This window comes from Cyrtonyx montezumae, unplaced genomic scaffold (assembly GCF_038088225.1).
Source record: "Cyrtonyx montezumae isolate F1298 unplaced genomic scaffold, pur_monq_1.0 scaffold_13, whole genome shotgun sequence".
NCBI lineage: Eukaryota > Metazoa > Chordata > Aves > Galliformes > Odontophoridae > Cyrtonyx > Cyrtonyx montezumae.
In genome coordinates, this window is record NW_027071859.1 from 29,250,951 (window position 1) to 29,269,974 (window position 19,024).

Consider the following 19,024-nt stretch of genomic DNA (forward strand, 5'->3'; position numbering starts at 1 on the left):
AAATGACACCTGGCAGGGAAGAGAAGGTGGCACCACAAGGTAGGAGGCCAGTCTCACACAGTAAGCCTGGATCAGAAGCTGCTGCTCCTCACAGAATCACAGAATTGCAAGGGTCAGAAGGGACCTCAAGAGATCGTTAAGTCCAAGCCTCCTGCTAAAGCAGATACCTTACAGTAGGTTGCATAGGTAGGTGTCCAGACATCTTGAATATCTCCACAGAAGGAGACTCCACAGCCTCTCTGGGTAACCTGTTTCAGGGCTCCAACAGCTTTAACAGTTCTTCCACATGTTAGTACAGAACTTCTTATGTTCAGGTTTTAGGCCGTAACTCCTTGTCCTACCACTATACACCACCAAGAAGAGCCTGGCCTCATCCATGTGCCTCCCGTCTCCCTTCAGATATTTATAAACATTTCTCAGATCCCCTCTCAGTCTTCTTTTCCCCAGGCTAAACAGACCCAGGTTACTCAGCCTTTCCTCATACAGGAGATGCTCCAGGTCCTTTATCATCCTGCCTCTACTTACCTTACAACTTCTTTTCTATCATCTCTGCATCACCCTCTGAATAACTGTACCACCGATGTGTCCTGGTCCCACTGATTTCTAATTGTGTGTTTATCAGCCTTTGACTTTCACCGAGCATCCTGGCTTATGAATTGGTGTTATTTTTCAAAATACTGCAGTGGCAGAAGTACAAACGATGCCTCACACAAGGGAGACAGCAATTTGGAAAAGCTTATAGACTCCTTAGCAGAATCAGTAGACCCTGACAAAAAATAATTCAAAATAATTCAAAATATGTATAAAAAACATCACTTGTTAACGTATTAAAAAAGTGTTTAAATAAAAACTGTTCTAAAATGAGAGTCATCATTCAAAAATGAGTTAAGTCGTTCAGGAAAGGCCTGATATTGAAAGGATGAAAAAGAATACTTCCATCCATTTCTAATTCCTCTGAAAATAAACATTTTAAATGGAACTTTAGAAGAACTTTCATCTGTGATATATATACTTGTCACCAAGAGACACTTTTTCACGCATGACATAATTGCTATCATCAGAGAAGCACTGCTGTCAGTCTGCCATATTTTAGCTTCATTTTCTGCTAATTTCTTTATCTTTTCCCATTAAGGCATTACATATGTAGCTATGTTACTATCAGTCATGCCTTAGCATAAGCAACTGGATAATAGTACTGTGTGAATAATTGATTTTTCAATTCCATAGCTAAATCAAAAATTCAACAAGTAATTATCAAAGAAAAAGAAGGGGGAAAAAATAGCTTTATTTTTCTCCCTCGTTCGAGTGACAAAAAATGTTACATGTGAAACGTTTGCTCATCTTGAATAAGACTTTTCCTTCCATCTTTGTCATTTTAAGAAAAGCAACAGTCTAGGAGAAAATGGGCACCACTGACCAAACCAAGTGAGATGTCTTCCCTTTCAAGGAAATGCAGATTCCTGGCTCAGTGACTTCCTACGTCTGGGGAATGTGAATGCCCAGACACTGACTTGCAAGGACATTCTCACCCCTTGTGTGGAAAGAACTCAAAAATATGTAAGTGATTTGTACATGGAGTACACTGTTAACCTGGGAAGAATGGGAACACATCTCCCAAGGAGAGCAGGGGAGGCAATGTGACTGGGATGGCATCCTCCAAGAGCTGAGATCAGATTCCATCAGAGTTTGGATGCCCCAGTCCAAGTGAGCTGCACAATCACAGCATCATTTGAGATGTTTTTTGAATAATCACCAGATTTCCTTTGACACTGCTTATAATAATCTTCTTACAACTTAAAAGGGCCTTTATAAAATAATATTAAAAAAAGTCTGAACACAAGCTATGGCAGCACAGTATTATCATCATAAGTGCTTTATAAATATGAGCTGAATTGTACATTTTGTGTTCTTCATTCCTTCTTCCTTATGTTTGCTTTGGAAATTTCACATGAAAGTTTAGTTTGGATTTTTGCATCTCCTTTTATTTATTTTATTTTATTTTATTTTATTTTATTTTATTTTATTTTATTTTATTTTACTTTATTTTATTTTATTTTATTTTATTTTATTTTATTTTATTTTAATTCTGCATTAAGATTTTTCTACATATAAGCCTTCAAAATAAATGAAATTGAAATGATGCAAGTATAAAACTAATTACTGCAAACCTTCACTGTTGTTGCCATGCCTATAATCTACCAGCTATTATTTGTCAGTGTTTTCCAGAGGTCTTAAATAATGTTATTAGATTTAGATTAGACCTGAGGAAACATTTTTTCTCTGAAAGAGTGGTCAGGCACTGGAATGGCCTGCCTAGGGAGGTGGTTGAGGCACCATCCCTAGCGCTGTTCAAGAAGCGTTTAGATGAGGTGCTAAGGGATTTGATTTAGTAGTTGGGTAGGGATGGTGATAGGAGGATGGTTGGACTAGATGATCTTGTAGGTCCTTTCCAACCTTATGAACCTATGAACATATCTGGAGATCATACACTAAAAAGAAATTATTGCCTCATGGTACTTGGCACTTAAACTCACAAGTAGAAAGGACTTCTGCCAAAAATCTCTTATGGCTGGCTTACATAGATACAAGAACATAAGAGGAGCTATGCTGCATCAGACTGGGGCCAGTTCATTCCCAATACTGTGTCTTTGATTATGGCTGGGGAGAGAAGACCAGAGACAGGACAAAGGCAGGTCCTGCCTGTGACTTCAGCTCACCCGGGCAGCCCCAACTTCCTTCCAGGTAATTGGGATAAATTCAAAGCCGTGGAGGTAGCCTTTATGGATTAACTCCACTGTTTAGACTCCACATTTCTGTGTGAAAGGAAGAAAAATATGGGATGAAGAGGCAAAATCACTTGTTCACATGCCCAACAGCAGTGCTACGGTTAAGAATTCAGTTTTAATTAAACCTCTTTTTGGTTTTAGGAACTCCTCAGGTGAGACCTTGACTGTTTCCCTTAGTATGTCTGTAAGTACCCCTGTCAATTATACCAAACTCACAGAATTTCATCAAAACTCCTAACTGCAAGGAAGAGATACTTGAGACCCTGCCTTTGAATGACAGAAAAAGATTAAAAAGCATTGCATCTGTTTAGGGATAGGAAAGATCCTGAATAGTCTCACTGAGTCAGAATGGCCCCCAAGATCAGGTGAAAACTTAAGGCTCTTCACACGAGTTAATGAAAGTTATTTAACCGTGAGCAAATCTTGAAAGTCTGTAGGACGTTAATTTACATAGTATGGCATATTCTTTGGTAGTCATTCTGCGTATCTCTGCGCTGGTAAACTTCCATTTAACCACAAAGCAAATGTTCAATATATTCAAGCCTGAATACCTTTCTAGGATATATTTCTACTTGTAAATAAGTGGCATCTGTATAAAAAGTTTAAAATTTCAGTGAAATCTAGCATGTCCACTGAAATCTGTTTCTAATATTTCTGAATGGGGAAGCAATTTTCCCAACATGACCCCGGTTCAGATCTTGTTTTCTTTGCCTAAAAAAACAACAACCTAAAAAGATGGCCTCAATGGAGCTGTGAGCTGATATTTATTTCAGTAGTATAGCTCTGAAAAATGCCAAAGGCCCCTTAAATGTTAAAATTGTTACCTAGTGCACCCTGGACAGAGTTTGGGTCCGTGAGCAGATTTTGAATGAAGTAATTTTTCCCCTCTATCTGACCCTGAAAGCATTTGAATCAATGTTTTTTAGTGAGCAAACTTGTTAGGAACAATGAACTACATATAGTTTTGTGTGATAATTATTTCTCAAGGCTGTGAAGCTGATGCCTACTTAGAAATAATTTTGGAAGAAAAGCTGAAACAACACATGATGCCTTTGTATATAATTCCAGAAGTGACTGAAAGACTGGACAGTTTTGAGGTCTATCCAAGTGTGAAGAGATGGGTTTGGACTACTCCCAGTTCGTGGCCAGCCTCGCATTGTGTAAGACCCAAAATACTTTCCCATTGTTTCTTCACAGTTCAATGTGGTTCTCTCATTTTTAAATTACCTTTGGAGCCATTTTGTTGGAGCCTGGGACAAGATGCATTGGTCGAAACACAAGCTTTGAGTAAGTCGCAAGGAACAACAGCTGCTGCCTTGCAGTCAGCTAGAGCTGTAAAACAGGACCTGTAAAATGGATGACCTTCAGATTTACTTCACTGCAGAAATTGTATTTGTCCCTGCCAGGTTTTTTTCATTTATTTATTCTAATAGACTGGCACACAATCCGTAATCTGAGATCCTAAGAATATATTGCAAGGAAAAGAATACAAAGTGTTTATATTTGTTATTAGACTGTTGTCCCTACGTTATAAGATTAAAAGTTTAGAAATGCAATTACTGAAAAGTAGACAGAGAGTGACTCAGTGCTTTACCACAGCCAGCAATGTGTGGTAAGATGAGTAACTACTGTAGGCAGTGGTGAATTCCCACAGTCCCATTGGGCTGGCTTTCCCTTTTTTTGGGTCACAATTTGGAAACCAGGACAGAGAAATAACCAACAGATGAGAAAATCTAGTCAGAGTATGAACATGGCAATTATTTTTTTTAATAATTTAATTTCCAGACTTTAAAGGAACGGATCACACAGTTACAAGTTAGAGTCTGTGCTGTCCATTTGCACGGTACTCCTCATCCTAATATCTCTGTATGGGGCCATTCTTATCACAGAATTCGGCCTTAAACTGATAAACGATAGAGATTTATCAGCCTTGAACACTTCATACCTTTGACTTGATTTTTCTTTAAAAAAGTAACTGACCTATGGATGCTCTGTTCTGTTGGTTTTGGTTTTTTTTTTTTGCCAGCTTCTTTATTTTACAGTCTCAATAAAAATTGAGAGAAAATGCAAACTGGAAAGGTATCGTACACAAAATCTCCAAGTGATTCCACACCCCAGCCTCTCTACTTGCTTGAGTCAAATAAAGGAAAGCAAAAATGCCCAAGTGCTCAACAGGGAAAGGCTTGGTGCTGCCGTCTCGTGGGAAAAAGGAGAAGGGAAGCTTGGGCAATAAAAGCAGAAATGTGAAAAGGGAAAACAAAGGAGGATTTTCTAAAACTTGCTAACATCAACACTCCCATTTTTGTTAAAAGACGGCTGTGCGCTTTAGTGCTTGCGGATCGCTTTCCTTTGCAGGTGATGCGGGCCCAGAATTACATCACCAGTGGAGCAGCCAAGAGCATCCCGGTGCCAGGATGACTGAAGCCGAGAGGAATGTATTATCACAGACCGTAGAGGGACTCGCCAGTGCATTCCTTGCTGGGGGTGCTGCGATGGGGGAGGCAGAGAGGAGATGATTTTACGCAAAGGCTGAAAGGAAACTTTGTAGAGGAACGATCTGGGGTCACAGTCCTGCTGTCTCCTCTAAGCAGATCTAATTATGTCTGTGTACTTCAAAAAGAGGGTTTGACTAAAACCAGATTCAGCAGGGCACTGCTCAGGGAGTGTAGAACGAGTCCTCTCAGCTCTGTCCTTGAGGAAAACGCAAAATGCCTCAGTGCACTGGGAGTGCTGGCACTTTGGTTGTAAAGAAATACACGAAGCCCCAGCAAGAGAAGCAAGAACCAACTTAAAATCCTCGTTGCATACGTGAACGTGTGTCCATACATAATATCAATGCATTCATACAAACAATGCTAACGTTAGATATCAGGTGTGCATTTACTGACAGATTGTGCGATGTAGTAGAAGTCTCAGCAGTTTCAAGGACAGTGCAGGAAATTATCAAATCACAGAATCACAGAATGGCTTGGGCTGGAAGGCATCATAAAGATCACCCAGTTCCAACCCTCTCCCTTGGGCAGGGCTGACCCCCACCAGCTCAGGCTGCCCAGGCAGGGCCCCATCCAGTCTGGCCTTGAGTGCCTCCAGCGATGGGGCACCCACAGCTTCTCTGTGCAGCCTGTGCCAGGACCTCATCGCTCTCTGAGTAAAGAATTTCTTCCTAACACCTAATCTAATTTGTCCTTTTTCCATTTAAAACCATTCTCCCTCAACGTATCACTCGTAGACTGTAAAAACTTCCATTTATAAGCTCCCCCCAAGTACTGGAAGGCCACAATGAGCTGCTGCACACAGCACCCTCATTCAGCTCCAGCAAGGCCTTGCTGCCACATCTCACCATGGCTGTGACAAGCAATGTCCCATATCTCCAAAGGAAACACCACATGCCATGTTCTTTCTCCTTGGTCCCTACTAAACTTAATGTGATTTTTCCCAATTAGTGCACTGAACAACATGGATTAAGTAGCAAACATCAGGTTTCTATTCTCACTCAACATAGACCAAAAGCACTGCAACTTTTCACCTGCAGTACAGAAAGAATGGCAACTAAAGCTGGGGGGCTTGGATGCTCTGCTTTCAATACAAGTTCAAACTCAAATTCACCTTTTCATTCCTGTTTTTCTAAAAAGAAAAGTAGGGTGTGGGAAAACTAGAGTTTAAAAGACACAAAAGAGCAGAAAGAGTACGAAAAAAAATGCTCCTGGGGCTTTCTATCTTTGCAGTATTAATGTGAGACAGAAAAGTACTAAATCAGTTCATTAAAGGATATTGGTTCAAAGCAAATAGTCCATAAACTTAGGCTGCTTAATGGTCTTCAGGAGCTGAGCTGGAATAATAAGAAGGCAACAACTGACAAAGTGAATTTTAAATGTAAATAGAAATGTAAAATGTATTTTTACACAACTTTTATTTTTGTAGCTATTTAGTTGCCTGCATCTCCACACATACAGATATTCACCCTGGTGAAAAAAATAATGCATGTAAGAGAATTATAGTTTAATTACTCCTTACTTGGAAATCCATCAGATTTTTTATTTTATCCTAGGGGAATGAAATTGTTAAGATATAGACACATTTTTGTCCTTTAAAGTTTGCCAATCAACACAGGAAAACAAAGAATCAGAAAAAGAACAGCCACTAAAGGAGGAAATTCGGTCACTTTAGCTCATGTGCCACCTACTCATAGCTGGCACTGAACAGAGCTCAGGAAATTCACTGAACAGTTCAGCTCCTGGCTTTTTGCAATAGTCTGCCATCAGACTGTGGTTTCCTCAAAAGCATTTCTTCTTTCAGCTTGCTCTAAGTATTCCTCTCAGAGCCTTTTTTCTCTTCCAAACTTTGTGGTTTGATTTTAAGCAGTTTGGTATGAGCATGAAATTTCATACTGAAAAACTCGGGCTGTTACTGAGTGCTCGTTCTTCACCTAAGTTAGGTGCTCTTCCTTTTCTGTGACTTAGAGAACAGATTACTCCTACGACAACAAACACTCGAAGGAAAAAATCTGGAGCATACAAGCGTGCTAGGCATACAGCTGCAGGTAGTCCATCACAGGTCTGGGTATGTTATATAAAATACGAACATACTTTCTTGCCTGAAGCATGTTCCTTCAAGAATATGAAAAATAATACAAATTGTTTGTGATTTTATAAGCCTAAATGTGAAAGTTATGGCAAATTCCCTACCAGGAGTGTGCCAATATCCGAATATGTGGTTTTCCTTACCCAGTCCTCCTGCTGTGACACTGTGCCCTCTCATTCACAAAATGTGCCGCTCAGCTGAACGAACCAGCCCCAGTCTTAGCCAACACAAATAACATCTGATCTCTCAAAAGCTACCAGGAGATGAACTCAAAATGGGAATGAATAATACAAAACAAATTCATTTTTAAATTCAAGCACGCACTGCAAGAATGTTCAGTGGAATTCTCCCAGCTTTAGACTTGCAAAATAAAGTACCACTAGCATGAATTAAGTGACATTTACAAATGGATTACATGAATTTAGTGCCCTTTAAACACAGAAAAGACCAGGCCATGTCACTGCCGAACTGAGGAGTGTTGGGATACTGAGGGTACGCTTTGCACTGTCTCAGGATACTCACCTCTCTCGCTCCTGCTCCAAGAGGTTGGTAAAGTCATCACTCTTGTTCATGTAATCTGTATGTTTATGCTTCTCATTTTCAAGCTCATAAACTGTGCGGCGATGGCATTTTTCTGCCAAAAGGAGCTGTTCCAACATGCGTCGATATGTCTCTTTCTGCTTTTCTTCAAGCCTGTCCAGCTGGATTGCAGAGAAGGAGAATAGGCTGTTTCAGAGGTCTCCTGCTTACTTCATATGATTTATTAACAAACAGTGTCACGTTTGGTAAATGTGAGTCCCATTACTTTATGTCTTGCACTTTACATAAAGTAGTGCCTAAAAATAGGACTAATTGTCCCATAAAAATAATGACTTCTTTGGACGGGGTGTTTGCAATAAACATTTGCATAGTTCTTGGGTACACAAAGAAAAGGGCTTCATGTAGTTATAGGGCAACAAACAATACTGTTGCAGTGCAGAATGCCTCCTCTGGTGAGGTGCTGCTTGAAATTTCCTCATTTCACATGGGAACAGCAGCAGCAAATCTCTGGGAGGGATTTGAACCTGGAGTTCAAGTGCATCTTTGGGGACAGACACCCAAGTGAATAGCATAAGGTATAAGCTCAAAGCTGAAATTTGAACTGTGCATCTTCAATACAGTTATACTTGTATGATTGCTCAGATAAAAAACATGAATAGGCTCTATCCACCTCCTGTATGATTCGTGTCCCACTCTGGCCCAGTCTCACCAGGCAGCTGTGGTTTCACAGGGTGCCTCTGCAAACTGGGGGAAGTAGGAGAGCAGAAGGGCTACACTCAAGCAGCTCTCCAGAAGCTGAATAAGACAATCAGAAAAGTCATTGCATTTTATAAAGGAGCCAGGATATCTTTTGTGCTCTCAGGAATTTTTAACACCATCCTATTTTAGCTCTCCTGTAACCACTGTAGACCTAGAAATGACAGAGGTTGATGTACACTGTGGTCCCCACCAAATTATCAGCTTCTTTAGACAAAAGACCGGATAAACTGTTTTAATTCTGGTAGCTGGTATTTCATGCATGCTCTCAAACACTAATATTTGCTTTTCTTACTTTACTATCAGCCCTTCAAATACCAGAAGATACCATGACAAAAGTGAATGGTATAAAATGGTAGACAATTCCTGGTGAAAAAATTGTATGTCCTGAACAGAAGAACTTTGAAGATGGATGCTACAGTGTATCGCATGGCATGTTGTTGCATGCTCATTTTCTATGCTCTGGACTGTTGCAAAACTATGACCATGAGAAGTGGCTGCTTATTTTGTCACTCACAGTGGCCTCAAACATTCCCAAATCTATTCTTGGTTATTTATTTATTTATATATAATATATATTCATATATTAGATTAGACTTTAAGCCAAGAGTTTAAAGCCTTGGCTTAAAGTCCTGCAGATCTCCTTTAGTGGCTGAACTAACTTCATAGTCCTGGTGGTGAAGAGACAATATATGATAAGGGATTTGTGATTCTGCCATTATTGGTCGCATTCTGTATGCTCTTATGGTCTTCTTTTCTGAACTACTCCTATGCTCACGCTCTATTATGTCACAGAAATGTATGTCTACAAAGTCACAGAGCACTTACCAGTAGAGGCAGGTGGAAAGGGATTTTAAAAACAGGAGGTATTTGAGTGTACCCCTAGAAAGTTTGCAGATGACACCAAGCGGTGTGCAATAGTAATAGACATGCCTGAGGGACAGAATGCCATCCAAAAAGATGTAGACAAGCTTAAGCAGAGAGCCCAGGTGAACCTCATAATGTTCAACAAACCCAGTGCAAGGACATGCACCTCAGTTGTGGCAACACCTGCTATCAGTACAAGCTAGAGGGTGTAAGGATAGAGCACAGCCCTGCAGAAAAGGACTTGGGGATAAAGCTGGACTGATGGCAGTGTGGACACAAGTGACCAGTGTGCTCTCACAGCCCAGAAAGAGCTACATCAAGAGAAGCGTGGCCAGGAGGTTGAGGGAGGTGATTCTGCCTCTCTACTCTGCACTGGTGAGACCTCACCTGGAGTACTGTGTCCAGATGTAGAATCCTCAGTGCAGGAGAGACATGGACCTGTCAGAACATGTCCAAAGAAGGGCCACAAAATGATCCAAGGGATGGAACACCTCTTCTACGAGAACAGGCTGAGAGAGCTCAGGCTGTTCAGCCTGGAGAAGAGAAGGCTCTGGGGAGACTTGAGAGCGGCCTTTCAGTATCTGAAGGGGGGCTATAAAAAAGAAGGTGACAGACCTTTTAGCAGGGTCTGTTGTGATAGGACAAGGGGAAATGGCTTCAAACTAAAAGAGGGGAGATTTACAGTAGATATAAGGAAGATGTTTTTCACGATAAGGGTTTTAAGTACTGGCACAGGTTGCACAGAGAGATGGTGGATGCCACGTCGCCAGAGACATTCAAGAACAGGCTGGATGGGGCTCTGAGCAATCTGATGTAGCTGTAGGTGTCCCTGTTCATTGTTGGGGAGTTGGACTAGATGAGCTTTACGGGTCCCTTCCAACTCAAATATTTTTATAATTCTGTGTTTCTAAAAATAGAAATGCAACACATGAAGATTTTGCTCTCACTTACCTTCACCAGTCCTAAGGAGCATTACAAACTCCAGATTGTTTGTGTTCAAACCCTGTGACTTTATTTACCCTTACTCAGCAGGTTAAATGAACAAGAATATTCAATTTTTCTTTGACTTCCTGTAATTTGTACCAGCATTGTACTGTCCTCTGGCAAGTTTTGCATATACACAAAATGCATGCAATTTTCCTCCTGGTTAGGAATCCCCCTGCACAGACTTGATGATGTAAACTGAGAAGTTTTTACCTCTGAAATTGGTTTCTCGTAGACATCTTCTCCTATAGATTTTTCTTGGGCAAGGATGGCATCCCTGTGTAGCACTCGCAGCACGCTCTCTGGAGCTGCAGAACCATAGTGAGCTTCTAAAACTTCAGGTTTGGTTTTCTCTGTCTTCAGCATGTGGATCACATCCTCCCTTGCCTGTAACATGGCAGATCAGTACCATAAGCCAGTCTGTTAACCAACAGGGGAAACAGGGAAAATCGGGGCACTTTATACATACTGAATGCATACAGAGAAACAATATAAATGAGAAGAATGCTGGGCTGCCAATGCAAATACAAAACTTTGTGAGATGTCAGAGTATACACAATCTGTGTAAGTCACATGCAGTCCCTGGAGGCATTATTTATTCTATTCCTTTTTGTCATTACATTTAAATGCCATGGGTTTTATCTGGCTTGAAACTAAAGTCAAGGAACATATTAATCTTCACATATTTCTTCACTTATTCTATGCCCTTGCTGTTCTCTGATGGGCTGAATTAATGTTTCTCAGACAGCCTCACATAAAATATTTCCAAGTAGCACCCTACCTGACTTTGTGACTATAGGTTATCTTCAAATATGTTTTTTGAAAAAGTTTTCTAACCTTTGCTTGCTTAAACAAAACCCCTGGAAATGAAATCCACAAGGGATGTCCCAGGTTTCCATGGAGCATGTATCTCCCACAAGCTCACAGAGATGGGAAGTGGAAAGGTACAGGCACCAGTTTTTCTCTTCCCTGCCCTGCTCAAACCATGTGAGCCTGGGAAACAAGTTAAGAGCTAAGGAACAGTTCAGATATTTTAGGAAAAATCTCTTACAAATTCAGCCTCAATGTGAGCAATGACTGTTTAGGTTTTATGAGCTGGCCAAGGCTTCATGTTTTTCCAGCGTTCATAATGGCACTCGGTGTTATCACTGTAGCAAATCTTAAATCTTTACCCAATACCACAGAGATATCACAGCTCTACAAAACCACCTGCTACTAAAATGAGCAAGGAAACAATTTCAGAAAACGACAAAAACAACAACAACAAAAAACCCCACTTAATTTTTCCTTAATAAAATAGAGTAACATGAAAACAAACACAAAATGAGCATGAGGCAAAGACCATGCCACTCAGTTCAGAACTAGATGGATTGTAAACAGCTAACTGTAAGGGCCTACCCTGTACAGCACTTTGTAACCATAAGTAAAAGTTCTGTCTACAAGATACAAATAGCAGACTGGAATGGCAACTAATGTTTTTTCAGCATGGCAGCAGGAGGGGTGCATTGCTCAAGGATGTCAGAACTACATGTGAATTATGTGGGCTAGTCCCAGGGAATGCCAAGACAGCCTGTACACCTCCCAACATCAGGTCCTGGGAATGTGCCACTTACAAAACAGAAAAGAAAAAAAAAAGTTATTTTAGGAAAGCTTGAGACAGCTTCAAGAACATACCATATATTTTTTTCTATGTCTGTAGAAATAACAGTTATTTTAACATCTTCGTTACTAAGAAGTTAGTGCTTCTAATCTGAGAAATGTGTTTTTTTCTCCATGGTGAATGAATGTAATAACCATCATACACTCTGGCAAGGCAGAGAATAGGAAACCTCTCTCTCCCCAGTCACCTGGCTGTGACTGTCAGTGACTAAACTGGGTTCCTAAGACAGATGGTCAAATCTTCTTGGCTCCTACTTCTTCTGGTTAGCACCTACCACGGAGTCCATTTAAATGGGACCTGAGGACCCTGGTCATCTGCATCCTGTCCCAAGGCACACTCAGTTCTCACTGTGGGCCCCACATGATGCTCAAGGTCAGCACTGTGCAAAGGGAGCACTGAAAACATGGGGACAAAGGGAGCAGCACTCTTCTGCCCTGTCCACCATGGCCAAAGACACACCTTGTCTCATTTTGGTCCTAAGCACAGGAAACTTCAAGCCCCAGCCCTCAAAAAAAGCCCTATAAAAGGTCTACTTTGGAAGCTTTGACTAGAAAGGGGGGAGGAAGGATGAATTAATTCTCTTCCATTGCAGCTATCAGGCCCCATATGGTGTAATCATACACTGAGAGGCAAAGCAGAGACAACCCCTGCTTGGTGATTTAGTGTCAGTAAGAGCTGGCAGAGGGACCTAATGCTGCCATTCCCAGTGAATGTCCTAGCTTCTGTCCAGTCATCAGAAGTCTTCAGTCATCAATGACTGAAACAGAACAACTTCAACAGGAGAGAATAAGAGTGTCCCTGAAACAAATTTGCCAGTTGAGAGGGGTTTCTGGATGCTGCAGTTTTTGGCCCCCAGGAGCCAGTGGGAGAGGAGATGGGACATGGGAGTTGCTAAACAGAGGAACTAAATCTCCAAAGAAGAAAGAACAGGATGTCCAAGCTCTGTCAGAGCTTAGAAGGACATTCTTTTTCACAGCATCACAGAATGACAGGATGGCTGAGGTTGGCTCTCCTACGAAGAAAGGCTGAGGAATGGTGCTTTTTCAATCTGGAGAAGAGAAAGCTCTGGGGAGACCTCATTGTGGTATTCCAGTACTTAAAAGGAGCTTATAATGAGGATGGAGTCTGGCTTTTTACGCAGGCAGATAGTGGTAGGACAAGGGGAAATGGTTTTAAACTGAAAAGTGGGTAGATGTTAGAAATTAGGAATACATTTTTTCACTCAGAGTATGGTGAGGCACTGGCACAAGCTGCCCAGAAAAGCTGTGGAATACTCCATCCCTGGAGGCATTCAAGGCCAAGTTGGATGGGCCCTTGGATAACCTGATCTAGTGGTTGGCAACCCTTCCCACAGCAGTGGGGGTGGGAACCAGGTGATCACTAAGGTCCCTTCCAACCCAATCCATTCTATGATTTATGATTCTACAAAGATCATTTGGTCCAAACTCCCTGCTTAGGTAGTAACATTCAGAGCAGGTTAACCAGGACCATGTCCAGTTATTCATTTCATCATCTTTAAGAGATCCAGAGCACAGGGCACAGCCCTGGAAACCCTGAGCAGAGAGGCCGCTCGCTGCACCTCAAAGGAAGGATTTCCAGTCCACAGGACATGTCAGGTTGCACCCTCCCACTCATGTCCTCCTTCGTGGACAGTCAGGACTTGGATCACAGTAGCATGGTAAGATGCCTTCTGCCTTTTCTGGGCTTGATCATTGCTCCTATCATTATCTTTTCAAGTACTCCGTTCCTATGTAGTTATGATAACAGTTTGTGAAAAGAAAACTGACAGATACTCAGGTTGCTAGGATTCACAGGACCAAAAAACCATAATGCTAATAATAAACTGGAGACAAATTTGCTTTTATTTGATCACATCAAGCCCCAGCACTGAAAGATTCTGCCATGCCATGACCCCAGGTCTGGGCAGTTACATCCTATCTTCCCAGTCAGCCTTGGGATTTGCAACTCCAATTAGTCTCTCTGAAACTCCTCAAGATAAATTTACAGGGAAGAAGCTGAAACTGCCAGCCTGAATTATTCACGATTTTATGATTCCTCCAAATGACTGATTTTCCACTGAAACTAGAAAAGAACTCATAAGAATATGTTTTCTTTCCATGTATAGGGAACAACCATCACTGAATCAAACATCAGGATACAGACCATTTCCAGGTAACAAGTCAGAATATCACTGTGGAGGAATACTTGGGCTACTTCAACACACACACCTGGTAAGGGGCATGAGAGGTCCCTCTTCCTAGCTAGGAAGAGCTATACTGGCAAGCTGTTTCTACTTCCATATCTATTTTAGGTGCTTCCCTTGCTCCAAAGCACAACACTGTTTAGCATAAGTAGTAAGCTAGGAGACAAATACACAGAAGAGATTTCAGATTTCAGGAAGTAAACTTGTATATACATCACAGACTAAAGTTTTTAGCTGTTTTGGTAGAAGAAACATGGTGATTAACAGAGGAAAGCCCTCCCTCAAGTCCATTGTATGTTATGGTGGTGCGCTGATGAGAGAGAATATTCAGGCATGAGATGGCCACATGCTGCAACAGCTTTCAACACAATGGAAATTATTTGAGTAAGTCCAGAAAACTACAAATATCCAGAAAAGCTCTTTTTAGCTCTTTTAGAAAAGGTCTAGGTGCAGAATTTAGAAAATAAATGCATCTTCCCTTACAGTTTTTCATCTATGTCCTCCTGAAAACTCTAAGATAAGCTTCTGTTTGTACTGTCAATATTGTGGTTACTCAGAAAATAAAGACATTACATCAGACTGTATCACCTAAGAATCATCTAAGTCCTTACTGGTGGTACCAAAATCTGGATGATCATATCAAATCTCCAGTACGTCCACTGAGGGGATAAAATGTAACGAGGTGCTGCTGTTTCACACAGCTCCTGCTCTGCTGCTCACTTGTTGGTGTGCCTACTTAAGTTGTGAGTCTGTGTTTCCACCTGCACTCCCCCCACACACAGCTCTCCTCCCCTAGGAGTGCATGCTGCCTGCCCTGCTGGAAGGCTGACGTGGGACCCCTCTTCACGCAGTTCCCCTGAAATACTCACTTCTTGGCAGAATAAAAGAGAAAGGCTTTCTTCGGCTTACTGGCTTGAGTGGAGAAGGGGTCTGAATTCCAAACCTCGCTTTAATACGTGCCTAGTAAAATATTTAAATAATATAGAAAGGATGTAAAGAGGTTCCTGCATAAAATTGAAACCATTTAGGTAACAATAGCATGACTCTGCTGCTTGTAAAAGGGGACTGGCAGCCTAGCAACCAAATTCTTGGTCAATGGAAAGACTGTTACACAAGCTCAGCATTCGGACGTGCTTCCTCCTCCTGCCCTGTCCTGCCAATTTACCACAGCCTTCTCTCCCCATTCCCACAGTCTTTGGCCTCTCCCGTGAGACTGCCAACAAAACTTAGCACCCACTAAACGGGGAATTTTTGCAATAGCCCATTTATCACCTGGGAAATGGGACTGGGCTGCTCAGACTTGTCTCATGTAAGGCATCTAGCAAATCGGGGAAAAAACTCAGTTGCATTCGAGATGGACTGAATGGACTCAAAGTAATCACTGTCAGATGAGAATAAAATTCAACTCAGAATCCTTCACCAGGCCATTTCCTAAACTCTTCTCCCAAATTCTGTTTGTTCATAAACTGCATTCCTGCCAATCTACAGTGTTACCACTCACCTATCACCGACCTTCCCTCATAGCTCAGTGCTCCATCTGAAGTACATCTAATGACTTCAGAAAGATCTAAATACTTTAATAACTTGATGAGAATCCTCTATATTTATTGAAAGAAGTTTTGAAAATTCAGGGCCAGAAACAATGTTTATGGGGAATACACTCACAGAATATTTGCAAGTTCTGATATTCACACTTTTTTTTTTACACACTTTTTTATTAGGTTTTTTTTTTATTAGTTTTATTTTGTTCTGCCTGCACAAGTGAAAGCACCAAGAAACAGAGGTTTAATGTTTATAAAGTCAAGTTTTTCTTGCCAGTGATTAATGGCAAGAAATATCTATCAAACCACAGACAGCTTAACTTGTTACTTGTGGTATTGGTACTTGTATTTCATGCAGTTCAGGTTATTAATAGTGCAGTAGCTGCCCTGTATTACATCAGAAACTAGATAAGGTCACAGGTTCTCCCTGCAATGTTGTAATCTTTCCAGTGGCTGGTTTCCTAAATACCAGTAGACTTTAACAACTTTTCACCTAGAGCTAACAAACATCACAACCAAGGCATACTTCTTAAGGAAATGGGAAGGATGCTCTCACACTGCCTTCTTCACTATCCAGGACACACTCATGCTGTGTCACAGTCAGGGCAGGAATAGCCTTGTGTCAGAAAATTCCCATTCCATACCTCAGAGAGTAAATACAGACTGTTTATTTACACTGATTAAGTGAAGACAGCATCTTCAGACAACTGTATTGGCAAAACCTTCCTAACACAAGCTCATGTTTAAACTCAGTAACTTTCCTTCTTTTCTTACATAAGAATGGAATTCAAAGTATTAAAAAGAATGCACATTTTCTTCATTTCTGTTTCAGTATACTATGAGCACAAATAGAGAACGTGATAAAAGTTATCCTGCCTACTGGAAGGACGTTTCTGCTACAGGTTTGCTTCCCCAAGCTATCCCTGTGTATTGTTACTCTGTGTAGAAATTTGTTTTGAGGTCCAGAAGTGTTTAGTGTACAAAGCACGCTTCAAAGCTGGAATGTTAGTGCTCTATTGTATATTGCATCACGCAAAGCTCCTTTGTGCTAAAAACTCAAGAAACACTTTTTCTCTCCTATACTGTGTATCTGAAGTAGTCACATTTACAACACTGACCCATTGGTTGACAATGAACACTTAATGACATGGTCTACTACTGTTAGGACAAGGGGGAATGGCTTTCAACTACAAGGGGAAGTTTTCGTTAGACTTTGGGAAGAAATTCTTTACTTGAAGGGTGGTGAGGTGCTGGCACAGCTGCCCAGGGAGCTGTGGGTGCCCTATCCCTGGAGGAGCTCAAGGCCAGGTTGGATGGGCCCTGGGCAGCTGAGCTGGTGGGGGGCAGCCCTGCCCACAAGCAGGGGTTGGAACTATGTGGCCTTTAAGGTCCCTTCCAACCTAAGCCATTGTGCGATTCTGACATTAATGCATTGTTTTTCTTTCAAGGAAGACAGTTGCCCTTCATCTTAGCTAAATTGCTTAATGCTTGAAACTTAGGAATACCCTTGCACTCATTTCTTTTAACATTTTTGCATTCGTATTTGTGTGATTTGCACTTGAAGTAAAGGGTGAGTTCAGCACTGAAAAGTGAACATGTTTTTGTGCAGTGGTTTAGTGTAATACATCAGGAAATGCAAGTGATCTCTTGTGACTGTGGGGATATGAAACAAGGTTGACCTGCCTTGGTCATGCTGCACAGAACTTTCTGGCCCTGTCAAAGCCCTCAGTATCATCATACCCAGTGTACCATCGTGTTCTGAGTTATCTTACAGTGATAACACTGCAAATCCTCCTAAAATCAATACTGAAGGAAAGGTACATGACAGACCAGTTCATCTGCTACATAAATCCTCTGAAGTGGCTCCAGAAGAATTACATCAGAGATTCATTTGCTCTCTTATGTTTAAAAACATCCTCACTAAAGATTGCAGAGCTGGGGAGAAGCAGCACTGAGCAGTATATTACTTCTTGCTGCAAGCTTCGAAACAGATCAAATGAGCACTAGAAGACATCTGTCTGTTATTTCCTGCCCACACAGCTTTGTTCTGCTTTATTGCCAGAGAGCTCCATGGATGATGTCACTTTTTTTCTGAAGAAAACAGGCCACCAGAGCCTTTCACTGACATAATTAATTATCTGTAGTCTGGGCCACAGCCAGAAAAATCCCATGGTAAGGCCACGACAAGTATTAGCTCCACACTGCTTAATGTTTTCAGAATCATTGGGGTTCGGGATATCCTGCCTTTTCCCCCAGAAAGAGATTTTTCCTCAGGAGTATCAAACCATGGGATGGTTACTGCAGCATGCAGAATTGCTGTGCTGTGATCCCATCAGCACAGAGAAATGGGTGCAAGAGGTCACTGTCAATTATGCATACAAATCTGCATGTTGGGATGTGCTTGACATGCTTCAGGACTGAATCGCAGCAGCTAAACCCACTGGTTTGGGTTTACCATATCCAGCCATACATTTCAGCCAACATTAAGCGTATAATAACATTTTGCACGTGATCTGAAGTAAGCAGTAAGCAGAGGCCCCAGATTGATTCAAACAGTCAATGGGGAAATGTAGGAACATCTGTTAAAGCACCTTTTTGGACACTTGAGCAGGGAGAATTGTTCATGACAGCACATGAAGAACTGCACTCACAATTCAGGGCTGGTCTGTGGCTGCTGTGTTGCAGTGCACAGCCTAACAAATGAGGTAATTAACAAAGCAGCTTTAGATCTCTGAGCAGCTGTGAGAACACTGCTCACCATGATGCTTGCACAGGCAGAGGAGAGCTCACTGGTTGCAGTACTCCAAATCAGACATGGAAAGCTCCAGAGGCTAAGTCCCTGTTCTGCTTTATTCATGTTAAGGAAATGATCTTCAGCTTTCCATATCCCAAATGAATGGCAGATCACGAGCCACTGTAGCAGTATAGGAAATTACTAAAATTGTAGCACTTTTTTAAGGGAACTTTTATAAGTGTATTTGTGTAGTGAGGCTGTATTCCTTTAGTCACCACAATTTATTTTGTGAACAGTTTTAAGAGGGAGAAAAAAAGATGAGTTATGAAAGGATAATAGAAAAAGCATTACATTTCCTCTGTCCTGTGTTAT

General features: G+C 41.3%; 1 protein-coding gene across 2 annotated transcripts in view; it reads right to left on the reverse strand.

Moving 5' to 3' along the window:
• Window positions 1-19,024, reverse strand: part of FILIP1 (filamin A interacting protein 1) — a 59,655-nt gene that overhangs the window by 30,839 nt on the left and 9,792 nt on the right. For both annotated transcript variants that reach the window (XM_065730904.1, XM_065730905.1), the window contains exons 2-3: window positions 10,728-10,901; window positions 7,890-8,068 (exon numbers count right to left, since the gene is read on the reverse strand). In XM_065730904.1, the coding sequence (XP_065586976.1) occupies window positions 7,890-8,068; window positions 10,728-10,901 (353 nt within the window). The remainder of the gene's footprint in view (window positions 1-7,889; window positions 8,069-10,727; window positions 10,902-19,024) is intronic.